Consider the following 17,482-nt stretch of genomic DNA (forward strand, 5'->3'; position numbering starts at 1 on the left):
TTTTAACCATATTGCACATTTGTAAAGGATTTTTGGGGATCATTCTATTTCAGTAGCATAAATTAACTTCGATATTATCATTTATCGCAATGTCACGACAGGGTTGATTGAAAGGTAAACGCCTATAGTTCCGACTTATAAAACGTCTAAAAATGCTTCACGTTTTACTCGAAAACCAGCGTCTTGGATCGATAACGCCGCGCGGCAGTTCAAAAAAGGTCACACCGCTGGCTTTACCTGGGGATTAGCGCTAATAGACTGGCAAAAGACTCTGCGTTTGTTCTTGAGCTGTTGACAGTGCGAGGTGTTTGCGGCGTTACTCACGGGGCCGGGCTGCTCTGCTCCTCCACAGCCTCCATGGCGCACTGCAGTGACCTCTGTAGAGACAACAGCTGGCTCGACGTCTCCCTGAGCATGAAGCGCGTGACAAACTGGCCCAAAACGCTGGAGCCCTGGTACTCCTGAGAACGAGGGGGAGAAAAAAAAAGCAAGCACAGACAAAGAGCTCAAATCCGCAATTGATCCCCTGAGTAATTTCCAGCAATTTCTCCGTCTCATTTGTCTACCGCAGATGTGACGGCGAAACGGGCTCAATGAAATCATCCCATAGATCACATTACTCGATACGGATGGCTCAGAAGAACGCAAGGTGAATGGAATCTAATTGGGCTTAAATTGAGGCAAGAGTCCCAAAACGCAAATGTCATTACAGATTCTCTGTGGAGTTTCCATCCAAATGAACACATGACTCAGCAGAACAAAGCAAATGAGCCAGAGGAGGGTGGAGGAGCAAAATATAGTAAGTATAGTGAGTATACTTCAACAATCTTACACAAGCAGAAGTAAAAAGTAGTGAATGAATTAAAAAAGTGTGTTTGAAAACTCCCCCCGTGGGCCCACCACCCGCAGGAGGATCCATAAGGGGCCGGTGCAGAGAGATCTGGGCGGCAGTCGACGGCAGGGGCCTCGGCGACCAGATCTCCAGACACAGAGACTAACTCTGGGGACATGGAATGTCACCTCGCTGGGGGGGAAAGAGCCTGAGCTTGTGCGGGAGGTTGAGCGATACCGACTAGATATAGTCGGCCTCACCTCCACGCACAGTTTGGGCTCTGGAACCCATCTCCTCGAGAGGGGCTGGACGCTCCACTTCTCTGGTGTTGCCCGCGGGGAGAGGCGGCGGGCTGGTGTGGGCTTGCTGATAGCCCCTCAGCTCAGCCGCCACGTGTTGGAGTTTACCCCGGTGAACGAGAGGGTCGCGTCCCTCCGCCTTCGGGTGGGGGACAGGTCTCTCACTGTTGTGGCGGCCTACGGGCCGAACAGCAGTGCAGAGTACCCGACCTTCTTGGAGTCCTTGGGAGGGGTACTGGACAGTGCACCGACCGGGGACTCCGTTGTTCTACTGGGGGACTTCAACGCCCACGTGGGCAATGACAGTGACACCTGGAGAGGGGTGATCGGGAAGAACGGCTTCCCCGATCTGAACCCGAGCGGTGTTCAGTTATTGGACTTCTGTGCTAGCCACGGATTGTCCATAACGAACACCATGTTCAAGCACAAGGGTGTCCATCAGTGCACATGGCACCAGGACACCCTAGGCTGGAGGTCAATGATCGACTTTGTTGTCGTGTCATCAGACCTCCGGCCGCGTATCTTGGACACTCGGGTGAAGAGAGGGGCAGAGTTGTCAACCGATCACCACCTGGTGGTGAGTTGGATCCGCTGGCGGAGGAGGAAGCCGGACAGACTTGGCAGACCCAAGCGCATTGTGAGGGTCTGTTGGGAACGTCTAGTGGAGCCCTCTGTCAGTAGGGTATTCAACTCGCACCTCCGGGAGAGCTTCTCCCATGTCCCGGGGGAGGTTGGGGACATTGAGTCCGAGTGGACCATGTTCTCCGCCTCCATTGTTGATGCGGCTGCTCGGAGTTGTGGTCGCAAGGTCTCCGGTGCCTGTCGTGGCGGCAACCCCCGAACCCGGTGGTGGACACCGGAAGTAAGGGATGCCGTCAGACTGAAGAAGGAGGCCTATCAGGCCACTCTGGCTTGTAGGTCTCCGGAGGTCATCGACGGGTATCGGCAGGCCAAGCGAGCCGCGGCTCGTGCTGTCGCAGAAGCAAAAACCCGGGCCTGGGAGGAGTTCGGGGAGGCCATGGAGGAGGACTATCGGTCGGCACCAAAGAAATTCTGGCAAACCGTCCGGCGCCTCAGGAGGGGGAAGCAGTGTCTCACCAACACCGTTTACGGTGCGGGTGGAGGCCTGCTAACCTCGACTGGGGATGTCGTCGAACGGTGGAAGGAATACTTTGAGGATCTCCTTAATCCCTCAGTCACGTCTTCCGAAGAGGAAGTAGAGACCGGGGACTCGGAGGCTGGCTCATCCATCACCCAAGCTGAAGTCACTGAGGTTGTTCGCAAACTCCTCGGTGGCAGGGCTCCGGGGGTGGATGAGATCCGCCCTGAGTACCTAAAGTATCTGGATGTTGTAGGACTGTCTTGGTTGACACGTCTCTGCAACATCGCGTGGCGTTCAGGGACCGTGCCTCTGGACTGGCAGACCGGGGTGGTGGTCCCTCTGTTCAAGAAGGGGGACCGGAGGGTGTGTTCCAACTACAGAGGGATCACACTCCTCAGCCTCCCGGGTAAGGTCTATTCCAAGGTACTGGAGAGGAGAATCCGACCGATAGTCGAACCTCGGATTCAGGAGGAGCAGAGTGGTTTTCGTCCCGGTTGTGGAACACTGGACCAGCTCTATACCCTCCATCGGGTGCTCGAGGGTTCATGGGAGTTTGCCCAACCAGTCCACATGTGCTTTGTGGATCTGGAGAAGGCTTTCGACCGTGTCCCTCGGGGTGTCCTTTGGGGGGTGCTCCGGGAGTACGGGGTCCGGGGCCCTTTGCTCAGGGCTGTCCGGTCCCTGTATGACCGGAGCAGGAGCTGTGTCCGCATTGCCGGCAGTAAGTCAGACCTGTTCCCAGTGCATGTTGGACTCCGCCAGGGCTGCCCTGTGTCACCGGTTCTGTTCATAATTTTTATGGACAGAATTTCTAGGCGCAGTCAGGGGTCGGAGGGTGTCCGGTTTGGGGACCACAGGATCTCATCTCTGCTGTTTGCAGACGATGTTGTCCTGATGGCTCCATCAAACCCGGACCTGCAACATGCACTGGGACGGTTTGCAGCCGAGTGTGAAGCGGCTGGGATGAGAATCAGCACCTCCAAATCCGAGGCCATGGTTCTCGACCGGAAAAAGGTGGCTTGCCCTCTCCAGGTGGGTGGGGTGTCCTTGCCCCAAGTGGAGGAGTTCAAGTATCTCGGGGTCTTGTTCACGAGTGAGGGAAGGATGGAGCGTGAGATCGACAGGCGGATCGGTGCAGCGGCTGCAGTGATGCTGTCGCTGCATCGGACCGTTGTGGTAAAGAGGGAGCTGAGCCGAAAGGCAAAGCTCTCTATTTACCGGTCGGTCTACGTTCCTACCCTCACCTATGGTCATGAGCTTTGGGTAGTGACCGAAAGGACAAGATCGCGGATACAAGCGGTCGAAATGAGTTTCCTCCGCCGTGTGGCTGGGCGCTCCCTTAGAGATAAGGTGAGGAGCTCGGCCACACAGGGGGAGCTCGGAGTAGAGCCGCTGCTCCTCCACGTCGAGAGGAGCCAGCTGAGGTGGCTCGGGCATCTGTTTCGGATGCCTCCTGGGCGCCTCCCTCGGGAGGTGTTTCAGGCATGTCCCACCGGGAAGAGGCCCCGGGGAAGACCCAGGACACGCTGGAGAGACTATGTCTCTCGGCTGGCCTGGGAACGCCTCGGGATCCCCCCGGAGGAGTTAGAGGAAGTGTCTGGGGAGAAGGAAGTCTGGGAGTCCCTGCTCAGACTGCTGCCCCCGCGACCCGGCCCCGGATAAAGCGGCAGAAGATGGATGGATGGATGGATGTTTGAAAACTAGAGTAAATGTTTGATCACATTTATTAGCCTTATTGTTGTCACGATACTAACAATTCAAACTTGATTTTGATACTAAAGGAAAATACCTGATACCACATTGATAAAAAAAAAAAAAAAAGCAGATACAATAATGTCATTTTCAACCCAAAATAATACCACTTTCTTAAATACTCCTCTGTAGTCTTATTTATGTTCTGATATATTAAAAAACAATCACAAAACTTGTCCTTTTCCTGATCTTGAGCTTAATCAGAAAAAGTATTAGACCACATGGCAACATAATTGTACTGTAAATGTACTACAATTGTGTGTTGAAAATGTCTATTGTTTTTATTTTTAACTTTCTTTTGGACATTGTTTAAAATGGCCACTCCTGGACGATTGAGATTACACAGACCTTTTATTTTAATTGTGGTATCAACATGGGCATTAAGTCTATTCCTTAGTATCGAAATCCTGTTTGAAATGTTAAATATTGTGTCAACAACAGGGGGAAATGATCAAAATCCACCCTATGAAGTAAAACTACTGATACGCAACTTATTCAAGTTGTAGCCTACAACCAGTGGGAAATGTGTTATGGGAGATGGAGGGTTGGTGGGGTCTGATGGAAGGGGGGAAGATGCTTCTCTGATGATTCAAATGTTTATTATAAGAGCACTTGTGGCACAGTTGTGTTTAACCTGTTGTTCACATACTGCTGATGACTTATGTCCAAACCCTGTATCAGTGTTTTTCAGTGGAGCTTCAGCCTCTCCTGCCTCTCTGTGCTCTCACTTCTGTTCTCCAGCGCCCCCTGTCTGTGAGCTGCACAGGAGACTGGACTGTGTGGACAGAAAAACTAAAGCTTGAAAATGTGTCAGGACAACTAGCCTCATGTTTTATGTTACTTCTAAAATAAATCAAAGAAAGAGAGAAATAAGCCGCGGTAATTCACAAAATTAAATCTAGTGCAGTTTGTGCTCGGTGAACACGCAAACATCAGATGAACTCTATGAATGATGATTGACCCAAAATAAGCAGTGGCTGAATGCTTATGGGATGTAGAACTTCTCTCTGGAGAACTGTTTTCAAAGTTGTTGATTTCGTGCTATATGCTGTTAATGATCGGGAGGCGGTCCCTTCATTCTTGCTGCAGTGATCAGACTCTGCAGTTTTTGATTCAAGTGCAGAGCTTGTTGTAGTTTAACGCCACTTATTTGTGTCTGTATCTGTGTGTGTATGCTTTATTGTTTTAACTGTAACTTGCTTGTTGTTTTTAGCCACTGTTAGCACTTTGAGGTTCCATTCGAATGTATAGTGTGTTAAAATGTATTATTATTATAAAGTGTGTTAAAATGTATTATTATTATTATTATTATTTAGTGCAGATAAACATGTTTTTCTCTTGTTCATTTGAGTTTTGATAGAGTACGAATAATCCCAACGACAACAAACGAACGCCGCTGCCCACACACACGAATGAAAACAGCCAAACAAACGCACCGGGGAGGCGGGACATGCGGCAGATAAACCAATGAGAGCTGTGCATAGAGCTGAGCTGTGGCTGTGTCAAAAAAACTACATCAAAATTAAAAAAGGCTTATATGTGTTTGTGTAAAAGCACATCATTACTACCCAACTGTGAATATGCTGTGGCTACTTCTGCAAATGTGTCCTGGGATTCACCAAAGCACAGCGGCGTGGGACACACGACATATGCTAAGTAGAGCCTGAAACCTCTGCGGGTAACTGCGACCACACTCTCTGACAGTATGAAGAAGCACACAAGAGCAAGGTGGGCTCATTAAGACTAGAAGCTTAAGCAGTCACAGCACGTTTACTTTGCTTCCTCCATTTAACAAGAAAGGTTGTTCCTACGCAAAGCCTCAATTTATGGGCACTTGCTGTGTTCACAAAATTAGCGTTCGGTCATAATTAGAGTGTTTTGACTTGGAGATTTTCTGGGAAGTAGACGGCGCTTTAGCGGGGAATAAAACTTGACTTTGCTGTTAAAAGGAGCAAAATAAAAACGTGAAATAGGCGGATTACTTTGCAGATATTGTGGCATTGTTTGAACAGGTGGCGCTGGAGAAGCATATTAAAATAAGAAGACGCATACATAACCGTTCAACAGTAAACCGCAACACTGCATATTTTTTTTGTGATTTAGAGGGGGAATAATAGATTGCAATTTCCCCTCTAAATTGGGGGCAATGTTAGAGTTAAAATGGCATTCAACAAAAGGCACAGGCTTTGCTCAAACAATCAATGGTTCAGAGTTGAATAGGATGTGGATGTATTTTCTCATGATACAGATAGTAACAAAACAAACAGAATCTTCTTATGTTACAGACTATATTCCATGTATAATTAGTTGGACTGTCCTAACATTCGGAAGTAAAATCCCTTCAACTGAATCCTTTTCATAATTTCAGCCTCATATTGTCTTCAACATGAACATGGTTTGTTTTGGGATTTTCTGGCTCAAAGGTTTTATTGGACACGAGAACTGTAGTTCAGAAAGTGGTCATGGCCAGGAGGTGATGTCCACTCGGAAATGAAACACCTACCAGTTCAAAAAAGGTCAAATTCCACTGCGAAGGTTTTCAGAAGTAGGTATGTTTTCTTTAAAAATTGTCCTCTGCATTTACCCTCAATCAATAGACCCTTTCAAATTCTGTAAACTAAAACATTCTACATTAAATCAATTCTGATGAAGGAAACTGGAAGCAAAAGTAAAGTCAAACATTTCAATGGAGAGTCTGGGCCTCAATATCACAAAATATAAAAAATCACATGAAAACCACTCAGATACATGTGTATGATATCAGAGCCTGGTTTAATGACATGCATAATTGTATTTTATATTCCTGCCATCCTTTGTAATAGAAAAGCAAGTGATATTGGAGCACTGGAAATTAAAAATGTTTTTTTAATATGTAGATCTGATGCTGATTAATCTTTGAAAATGTGTTATGGTCAGCTTCATGTTACCATGGATAATTAGAAGCAGTAAGTTGCCATAATGCAGCATCATTTCCAGATCTTGAGCTATAGGTTTTGTCTCCTGAGCTGGAGGATCAGTCTATTGTGCGACCCGCCCAGACACAGACAGAACATGCAAACTCCACACAATAACGCCACACCCGACCTGGGAATCAAACCTTGGACTTTTTGTATTAAACATCTTTTTAAAACATTATTAAGCAGCGTTTTGACTTGGAAGTTTCATTGCAAGTGCATGGTGCTTTAGCAAAGTTTTAAAACAAGTCTCTTCCAAGCGTGGCACATTAATAAAAATGAAAAGGCCACTTAAATTAGCCCATCACTTTGCCTAAACTGGGAGCACAGAAGCGTTTTGTCCTAATTAGTCACTACGACTTATTGCAGCTCTTATGTGTAGTCATCCATTTTGGAAGTCTGGCTGCGGCACTGGCACTAGCTGAGCTCCAACAGTGTTTTCTGGGAAATACTTGAATCAGCACAACTCAGCACATTTTCAGCACAAAACCCTGGACGACAAACCACTTTTTAAATATTTTTACAAAAGCAAGGTCATGTCTAGTTCAATATTTTGCAATACAATGGGATGATGCATGACGGTGTATTGAAACGTACCTCTTTAGTTTTATCCATGGCCTTCAGAATAGCAATGTTCAGACTCTCCAGTGATGAAAGCACGCTGAGGTATTCACCCAGGTGCTGGGAAAAATAATCTGGCAGAGGGAAAAAACACACTCCTTGTGAAATTTAGCACATAACCTTGTCTCCCAATGTGTATCTCCAAATTCTGTGTTTGTCATTGTTCTTGCCACAAAATGTACCATCAAAATAATAACTTCCTGCTTTGACGGTTGCTATGGAGAAGACCATTGTGCTTGGTGGACATAATGTTATGGCTGATTGTTTTACATCAATATTGGTAAAATACTTTCTATGCTATAACTGAGTATTTCATGAAGAGATTTCAGGGCTCAGATTAAGGATTTTCACTTGTATAGCGGTGCTACTAAACAATCCGTTAATTTTTTCAAATTTGTATAGCAATTTGATAATTGCATAGCAAAACATGAAATTGACCTAACAATCAATATTTTCCATTGATATAACACAATTATTTATTTAAATGTATTTGTAAACATTCTATTTAAAAAAAAACTCTTAACAAATTAACTTTTAAACACTTTTTAAACTTTAAAAAAATAAATAAAACAGTAAACTTGCAAATAAAATGAGTTGTTGAACAAATAAATCAAGTCAGATGGCCTTATTTACAACTTTCTTCCATATCACCATCAATCAGATGACTATTCTCAGGAGTCTCGTTTACATATTAATTGTCTTTACACCCAGAAAAAATATGTATTAAGCTTCTGATGGAAAAATAAAGGTTGCTGTGGTGTCCATCATGGTGTATTTATTGTGTTATTCAAATTGTACCGCTCTATTTGACGTTCCATTCCATTTTTCGTTTTGCTATTTGATGATGGTCCCTAAGTACTCTCATCTCGGCTCCGGCTGCACATTTGATGACGGTCCCTAAGCACTCGGCTCGGCTCCGGCTGCACATTCGGATCCATGTAATTCGCTGCGCCCAAAATACGCATGAATACAACTGAATGTTAAAAACGAGGTTGTGTCACTTGGCAGTGTAAATATGAATATTTTGGCAAGTGAATGATCTAGGTTTAGGAGCTATTGACCTCGGAAGTCCAAATCTGTGACACTAACTTTACCGCACGTGGCTCCTCCCACTTTCAGACTCGTGATCTGAGGCAGCAGCGGGACTCGTCATGACAACACAGCGTCCTACATGTGTCATGATGTTATTGACGATTGATTGACGAGTGATCAGTACTTTTAGGCGCTTTGGTTATACAATTGAACACACATTTTTGTATCGCAAAAGCTGCGATACAAAAGCCCTTTTTTCTGACAAATGCATCGCATTTGAGAGAAATTGCGTCGCATTTTGCGATGCGACACCGCTTATTCTGAACCCTGGATTTGCTCCTGTTTTTGTTGCAGCAAGACACACAATCATTTCTATGCTCCTTACATTACATCAAATACATATTAACAGTAACATTTTAATGGCTGAGGAGAGTTTTTTTGAGAAGAAATAAAACCATGACTTTCTAAAAGGCTGGCTGTTTTTGTTATTTGCTCAATCAACATTTTCACTGTTTGCATCTTCAACCTGACAGTTGGAGCATAATGTTGGAGCATGATAAGGTGCGAGAAACACTGTAATAATCGAAAATAAAGATGCAGTATTTCACTTTTCTGGTGGGGATACACTAGCTTGTCTTCATGCAGATGTTGTTACGTTGGAATGCTACACTGTATGGCATTAAACTATCTTGCATTTATTCAATTACAGTTATCTTTCTGTTTGATGCCAGATCGTCCACATAAAAAGTGCTTTAGTGCACCTTTAAATTGACTCTTCACACGAGGCTAATTGGTCAATCCCCAAAATAACATCTGCCAAACCCACATAGCAGAAGACCTCACTGCTCTCCACATGCCCAGATAAAAGAAACTTTCTTGACGTCAAATGGAGGGGATGGCATTCGCATCCGATAAATTATGCAGTGAAGTTTTATTCTGGGTACGACTGGTATTTACAGGTCTCTGCCCTATTTTTTACACTTTTCACAGTCCATCTGACACACTTCACACATGCCAGAGTACAGAGACAAAACTAGGCCAATGGATCTGGATAATAGGGCGGAAGGCTTTAACATCGACTTTTGTATGTTTGATAATGCATAATATTTGTGATTATTAAAATGTGTTGTAGTCAGCTCCAACGTACACTTAGGCCAGTGGTCCCCAAACTTTTTGACTCGAGGGCCACATTGGGTTCTAAAATTTGGCCGAGGGGCCGGGCCAGGAAAATATGGTGTGTTTGTGTGAACTAATGATAAATTACACGCAAGATTTGACCTGTAACTTGTAACAAAGCAACAAATGCAAGGCTCAATGTACAAATTATTTTCCAAATGCATTAAATAATGATTAATTATCTACTGTCTTCTACTGTCCACAAGAGTCTTTTTCAATGTCAAACACTTGCGCTTCCTGCTTGATTGGCCCCGGTGGCCGTTTGTGGTGATTTTTTTTTTCTGCACGCCATAGATTTTCTTGTGCGAGCAGCGCGCTATGTGCGAGCAGCGCGCTATGTGCGAGCAGTGCGCAGGCGCGCAGCTTAAAGGGAAAAGTGGCCATCTCTTGGGGAAATGTGGGCATTACAGGCGAAAGGTAAAATGAACGGCCAGCCACAGTATTGTGAGTTTGAATCCCGACTCTGAAATTTGCTGCATGTCCTCCTTTCTCTCTCCCTTCCTTTCTTTCTCATTCCATCTACTGTCTAATAAAGCCTACGGCAAAAAAAAAAAAAAAAAACTAATTTTTTTTATTTATTTTAATTTTTAATTTTTAAATTTAATATAACTTGGACAAGCTTGGCGGGCCGGATTGAAAGGCCCAACGGGCCAGATGTGGCCTGCGGGCCGTAGTTTGGGGACCACTGACTTATGGTATGTACAGACCGCAGACGCCTAAACGCGCCCGACGCAGAATTTGAGCGCGTGTACATTTGAAAGGTTTACGCAGTGGACGCGCGCTCTTGACGCCCCGGCCACTGTACACAGGCGCGTGTACGGCACGCTTGAGCTCTCTTGTTGTCGGTGTGGCCTTTCATTGTATAAAATAGCGGATATCGAGAGCGTTGTTTTCACGTATTTGGTTTTCAAAATCCTCACACGGAGGCGCCGGGCTCGGCGGCGACGTGCCTGGGTACACCAGATACTGCAGAGCCGTGAATACATCATACAGTTCCTTTCTCCCACAAACAGCCACAATCAGTCTTCCGTCTGCCATTGTTGATGAGCAAGGAAAGAGTGGCGCTTCTTGGGGAATTCCACGAGGAATACCGGAAATGCGAGGGGCAATACGTACGTACGTCACTGGAGCGTCAGCTCTGATTGGCTGCTGCGGCGGCTGCTACGCTTCAGCGGCAGAGACCTCAACATATCTGAGCGCGTCGCGTAAGCCGCATTGGCAGCCTCGGCCGGCTCATACGCGTGCTCAAAGCGTCGAGAGCGTAAAAAAAACGCACCAATCGCGCCGCAAAAACTAAGAAATCGCGCCGCGGATAACGCACTACGCGCTCGACGCGCTTTTACCATAGACTTTAAATGTAAACTGGGCGCTTCGGCCGCGGCGGTGTGGAAGCCGCTTTAAGCTACGTACAGACTGCGGCAGCCTAATAGCGCCCGACGCAGAATTTGAGCGCGTGTACATTAGAAAGACAAACGCACCGGACGCGCGTTCTCAACGCGCCGGACTAAATACACTCGGCAGCAGACGTACGTCCGAGTCGTCCTGCACATGCTCAGTGGAGGAGTTGAGCTGTGTTGCTTATTTCGTGGTGTAAATGGAGTTTAATGGCAGATCATGGCTTTGGTTTATTAACTTTACAGTTACCCCCCACGAGTCCGAAGGTTCGCTAGTCCAAAGGTTCACAAGTTCGAAGGTTTTAAAGGTTCACTAGTCCGAAGGTTCACAAGTTCGAAGGTTTTAAAGGTTCACTAGTCCGAAGGTTCACTGGTCCGAAGGTTCGCTAGTCCGAAAGTTCCTCATAGGCTAAAGTGAAGGTGCAGACGGCATCGGGATGTAGTCAGTCTGTAAAATGCGCACGAAGCACGAAGACACGCACTGGGGCTCGTCACAACGTTTTGTGCACCAGCTGCTCACAACTATACACAGCAAGTTGTACTGTGTATGTGAAAATAACAAGGGAACATCTCGAATCCTCCGCTTTATGCCCTCATTTGATCATAAGTATAGAAATACGCCTGATCCGATCACCGTAGGATTGGTAGTCAAAAAGGAAATTCAGCTCGCCAAGACGGGAGTGTCTACAGAGCCGCGGCGCGCGGGCGAAACTGCTATACTATTTCGTGCCGAGGGTCCTGAAACGGCTGGACTATTTGAGTTCATTCATTCATTAATAATACGATAAGGAGCTCAGGCTATGCACAGAAACAAGTCGGTTATGGAAAATACGTGAGTTTAATCATAAAAACTGCATCAACACTAGAAAAGCCAGAGTGTAGGGCACAGGGAGGCGAGGACTCTCACCTTCGGACTAGTGAACCATCGGACCAGTGAACCTTCGAATTTGTGAACCTTAAAATTTCGGGTAAATTTCGGACCCGTGAACCTTCGGATTCGTGAACCTTCGGACTAGTGAACCTTAAAATTTCAGAATTTTCGGACTAGTGAACCTTTGGACCAGTGAACCTTCGGACTCATGGGCAGCCACCAACTTTACAAAGTCCAAAAGCGGAGGCGATTGGCTCCGGGGTTTGTTTTGGGTCTTTTTCCGGGTCGTGCGTAGGACGTCATCTCTGATTGGCTGCTGCGGCGCATCTGCTGCAGAGACCTGAACAAATCTGAACACGCCGCGCCGGCTGCTTCGGGCGCCTCGGCCGCCTCATACGCGCGCTCAAAGCGTCGAGAGCGTATGAAAACGCACCAATCGCGCCGCAAAATGAAGAAATCGCGCTGCGGGAAACGCACTACGCGCTCGACGCGCGTTTACTATAGACTTTGAATGTAAACTGGACACTTCGGCAGTGTGGACGAGGCTTTAGGCTTTCCCTTTTCCCCAAAAGTATTTCAGTGTCACACCAAATGTGGTAAGAAAATTCAGATACTTAAATAATAATTCAGTTACTTAAATAATAATAATTCAGTTGCTAAAAAAAGAAAAACAAACAGTAAAGCAGTCGTGCCCAGACTTTTGAGACCAGGACACCCATAATAACCATACAACCAATCCAGAACCCCCACTGCTATATTAAATTGTAGTCTGTGATAAATTGAAGTTGCAAAATATTTAAAATCAGGTTTATTGTTAATAGCTTATTGAGTAATTTGACTTATTTTCAAAAAACTACATTGAATACAGTGTGATAACTATCAAATCAACATCCTCCAAGTCATGACCAGGGCCGGCCCAAGCCTTCAGGGGGCCCTAAGCGAAAACATATTTGGGGGCCCCTCACCACGTCATCAGAATCAGTTTTATTGCCATTGTCAGTGAACAAATAACAACAAGCTCAAATATTGATAACTTAAATCCCACAATGCAACTTGGTATTTCGCTGACATCACCTCTACTCCCTGTACAAATAACACACGTCCCAGATGTTTTTGGGCGTATTTGTGGGCGTTAAGGGTCGACAGCCACATTAGCACATTAGTTTAAATTAATGAACAGAGGGGGTCTGGGGGCCAGAGATTTTCAGACCTTTTTGGGTCTTCTGGTGCATTTTAATGTGGTCCCGCCGGCTAAAGTAAGAGTAAAATGTTGAGGTTGTAATGCTATAAAATGATGATGTGATGAAACTGTGCCAGGAGAAAATGATTAAAGCCAGTTATTAATACATTAGTGTACTTAATTACTCAATACAATATTGGCTCTGAAAAATAATTATGGTCAAATTGATTTATTTTAACTGAAAATGTAAAAGTAATAGTTATCCTTACTAATTTATCTTTTACAGCTCCCAACTGTTCCTGCTTGCCAAAGTGACAAAACAAGTTATATTAAATTAAACAAATGGCATAAGCATTGCTTGATTAACAATTAACACTGATAAAACAGTGCAAACATGTTATTCCCAGAGAATGACCAGAACTAGAAGTGAAGGTCCAAATCTAGCTATAGTGAAGAGACTGCGCTTCTGCAACTTTGCCACTTTTATATAAAAATATATAGTATTATTCTATAACAGATGTAATTGTAATGTGTCTGGTTATTTTTCACTATCAATTTATTATAATTTATAACAAATAGTATAATGATGCTTTTTAAATAAATGTAAATGTTTTATTGCTCTATTAAAAGTGAATTACAATATAAATGTTTGTTCTGATCAGAACATCACACACTGGACTCCTGCGTGAAACAATGCTGCGATGTGATTGGCTGATGGACCTCACGTGCATAAACCTTTACATTCCTCTCATTGCACGTTAAGAAGTCAAAGTAAAACAGACATCACGAGTCACGATTGATCTCACACATGGTGATGTGAGAGAGAGGGACGCAAACTCAAACCTGCTCATCTCTGACTGAGGCGGCACAGGGGCCCGGGACAGGGGCCCGGGACAGGGGGCGCACACTGTTCACAAGTCTCACGTCAGAGGTTCTGGACGAGACGGCGCTCGTCCGGACCGGATCTCCGCCTCTTAGTGACCGGGGCATAGACGCCCCTCACCGGCCTCACCTGCAGCTCACACTACCGGGCTGGTGTCAATGTTAAGCTTATTATCTTTCATTCACACATATTATTGTGCGCGGGGCAGAGCTCTCGTCGCCTCCAGCCTGAGCGAACTAACGTGACAGACTCGTGTTGTTTCAAACAGCAGCATTAACCGTCTCTTTGTAAGATAAGTTCAATACCTGGAGAGTGTTGTTGAGTTTGCAGTTTCTTTACATCGTCAAGAAGTTTCTTCTTTCGTTTTTCGGCACCGGGAGATATATTCTTCTGGACATGATGACCACGTTCTGTTGTGTTTATGTTTTGCTCTCGATCTCCTCGCGCACAATGAAGTTGACCAATCAGCGCAGGTCTGGTGTCTTGGTTGCCAGATTGTCATTACAAATAAATGCAGTTTGTGCGTTATATGTTACCGCTGTGTGCGCTGCCGCGCCAGCAGCGCTACTACACAAGTGGCGCACGCTGCGCTTGCACTTCGCATAAAACGGGTTGCCAGATTGGGGGCCCTACTAACGCCTCGGGGCCCTACGCGGCTGCTTAGTTCGCTTATAGGCTGGGCCGGCCCTGGTCATGACACCAGCTTATGCCTTGTGAGCCCCACGGTTTGTATTTTTTCAATTTTTGTATAATTTTCACACCATCTCCAGTATCAATATTACTATTCCTAAATGTTGCTGTCAAAAAACATAACTGGTATATATGAAAAATCCGCCCTACTGCTTGTGTACCAAAAAGGCAATACAAAAGTAGCATCTTAGTTAAATGCAGTAATACATTATTATTCATTAAAATTGTGGCCAGCTTACATTGTGTACATGATAAAATGTGTCCATCAATCTAATGAAGTCTATAATCTATAGACAACAATCCACATTTGAAGCTTGCATTTTCATGTAACACAGAAATCAATAAACTAGAGATTTTTTTTTTTGTGCCAAGTATGAATGCAACATGTTAGAAAATAAATTACCACGACTTTTTTCACCCACCTGAAAGCTTGTCGGTGTCCAGATTGCTGCAAAGCAAAGCAAACGAGAACATTGGACACCATTCAAATTGTTAATTAAACACATTTCAAGTTAATTTCTGCCACTGTAGCTACAAGAATATTAAATGATCTGATCAGAATCAGAACCTTTTCTGATTTTGATTCTGATTACACTGCAGCGTGGTGTACAGTGCAGAGGAAAATCATGACTGTTGATGGTAAAAGTATAGTTTTATTATTAAGTTATTATCATTTCCATTAGTGACTGATGCAGAGGGAACAGTTAGTACGGATATCATCATTTATGTCATATTTTGTCCGGCTTGTCGTCAATCGCTTTACAACATATTCAGATAAGCTAATGAAAGATTGTATTTGTAGATTTAATTGTGGATTTAAAACTATTGTGACATCTGTCTTTGGAATCCTTCAACCAGTTAGGAACAGTGAGCAAACTTAGCGCCTGGGAACCCACTGGTGCCTGTTTAGGTCTGATGGGAAAACCAAAGTACCCAGAGAAACCCATCCAGAAAATATGCAAACTCCAAACTGAAATGTCTTTTTGGCTCAAAAATGTTTGCCTGGGTTGATGATCCAGACTTTACACTTCAATACTTTACCAAGAGTTGTGCAATCAGTCCAGTAAGTATGAAACAAATTAGTTAATTTCGGGTCTATCATTTAGAATCAAATTAAACTGTCCTCAGATTAACAGCATTTTGTGATTCAGCAAACACACTATACATTTGTGATTGGCTGAAAATGAATGCAATGACCTGCGACATTCTTTTTGGAAAATGCCTATTCATTCCACCACGACACCTTTATTAATCAGTCTGAATCAAAAGACAGTTGGGTAAACCAATGTATGGATGTAACAATAACCAAAATCTCATGATATATTAATGTCAAAATCTCATAATAATAATGTGGAATGTTTCGTTATAAGCTCCTAAACGCACTGTTCTGTTGCAGCAATAGCTAAAAAAACAGAGGAAACAAAAATAGACCCTGATTCTTTACTCCATTTCAGTGCACAACATGAACATGACATAACCATATTTAGCACGTATATATTAAGTATTATATAGCCGCTCCACAATGTCACAATAAATATTATATATATACAATATATTATTAATACTATGAGATGCATATCTTGATTTAGTACAGAGAGGCTTGGATATTGTCGGGGTTAAAAACAAAAACAGCAGCTAAAATCTATGAAACTAAAATAGAACCCTAAATAAAATATCAAACTGATTTCTACACCTGTGGTTTGACAGTTATATGCTTTTTTCAGGCGATATACCCCTGTCCGTGTGTCAGCATGTGATAAAGCGCCAAGGACAATTTAGCTCCCTGTCCCTTCAACAAAAGTGATTTTCCTTTTTGCCCACCGCTTACTCGAGAGCCCCCCCCTGAGGCTGACTTCTTTGATTGCAATCTCTAAGAAGTGTGTTTTCAAGTGGCTGGTGTGGCCAACTTTCATGGGGATTAAGATTAACAGCACGGTTGTTTTTAAAGTATATTTTTCTCAAACTCGGCCCAAGTTTGTGGCATTTAACCTGTAATTAATGACTTTAATTAACCTTTTCGTTGCTCAGCATTCAGTGTCCAGCCCTTCTCTGACTATTAACATGCTAATCACAGAAATTGAAGAGTGCAAAGGCATTAACTGAAATTTAAGTGCTGGCTTGGTGTAAATTAATATTACATCAGACCATAGTCTTCTTTCATTATAAGGAAGGGAGTGGCAGCAGAGCAGGGAGAGCCTCACTTGTTCTGGCGTCCATCGATGGAGAAGAACAGCTCCTGCAGCTCCTCAGTGGTAAGGATGCCATCTGCAAAGTAGGCATTGAACTCATCGAAGGACAGCTTTCCATCGTCTGTAAAAGAAGGAACCATGAATATAAGAACATTGTTTTATTTACATACTTTCATTTGCTTTTTTCTTGATATTTGATTATGTCATGGAGTGACCCATGGAATGTGATTACTGTATCTGTATACTGTGGGCAATAATGCCAATACGATATTTGGTATAACTTTATAATAACTACACATTAACTGGCCTCAATAAAGTATGAACAAAGACTCAATTGATTATGAACAATTATTTATCTATTTATTTATTTTTTCCAAAATTGAGATTTTGTTGAAAAGTCACCATGGCAACACCCAATGTTCTATTTAAAATCAAATTAATCATCTTTCATTGCACATGAGTTTTGTACGTTCTGACCAAGTTTGAAGTACAGTACAAGATTGTAAA

At 44.0% G+C, this 17,482-nt stretch overlaps 1 protein-coding gene across 1 annotated transcript in view; it reads right to left on the minus strand.

The window, feature by feature from the left end:
• The window catches only part of necab3 (N-terminal EF-hand calcium binding protein 3), a 55,666-nt gene that overhangs the window by 20,801 nt on the left and 17,383 nt on the right, over positions 1-17,482 (minus strand). Inside the window, exons 3-6 of the mRNA XM_072452593.1 lie at positions 16,988-17,096; positions 15,209-15,234; positions 7,537-7,634; positions 325-461 (exon numbers count right to left, since the gene is read on the minus strand). Of these exons, the coding sequence (XP_072308694.1) occupies positions 325-461; positions 7,537-7,634; positions 15,209-15,234; positions 16,988-17,096 (370 nt within the window). The remainder of the gene's footprint in view (positions 1-324; positions 462-7,536; positions 7,635-15,208; positions 15,235-16,987; positions 17,097-17,482) is intronic.

The sequence above is a fragment of the Eucyclogobius newberryi genome, unplaced genomic scaffold (assembly GCF_026437365.1).
Source record: "Eucyclogobius newberryi isolate DKJ021-1_F unplaced genomic scaffold, fEucNew1.0.hap1 SCAF_19, whole genome shotgun sequence".
Lineage (NCBI taxonomy): Eukaryota > Metazoa > Chordata > Actinopteri > Gobiiformes > Gobiidae > Eucyclogobius > Eucyclogobius newberryi.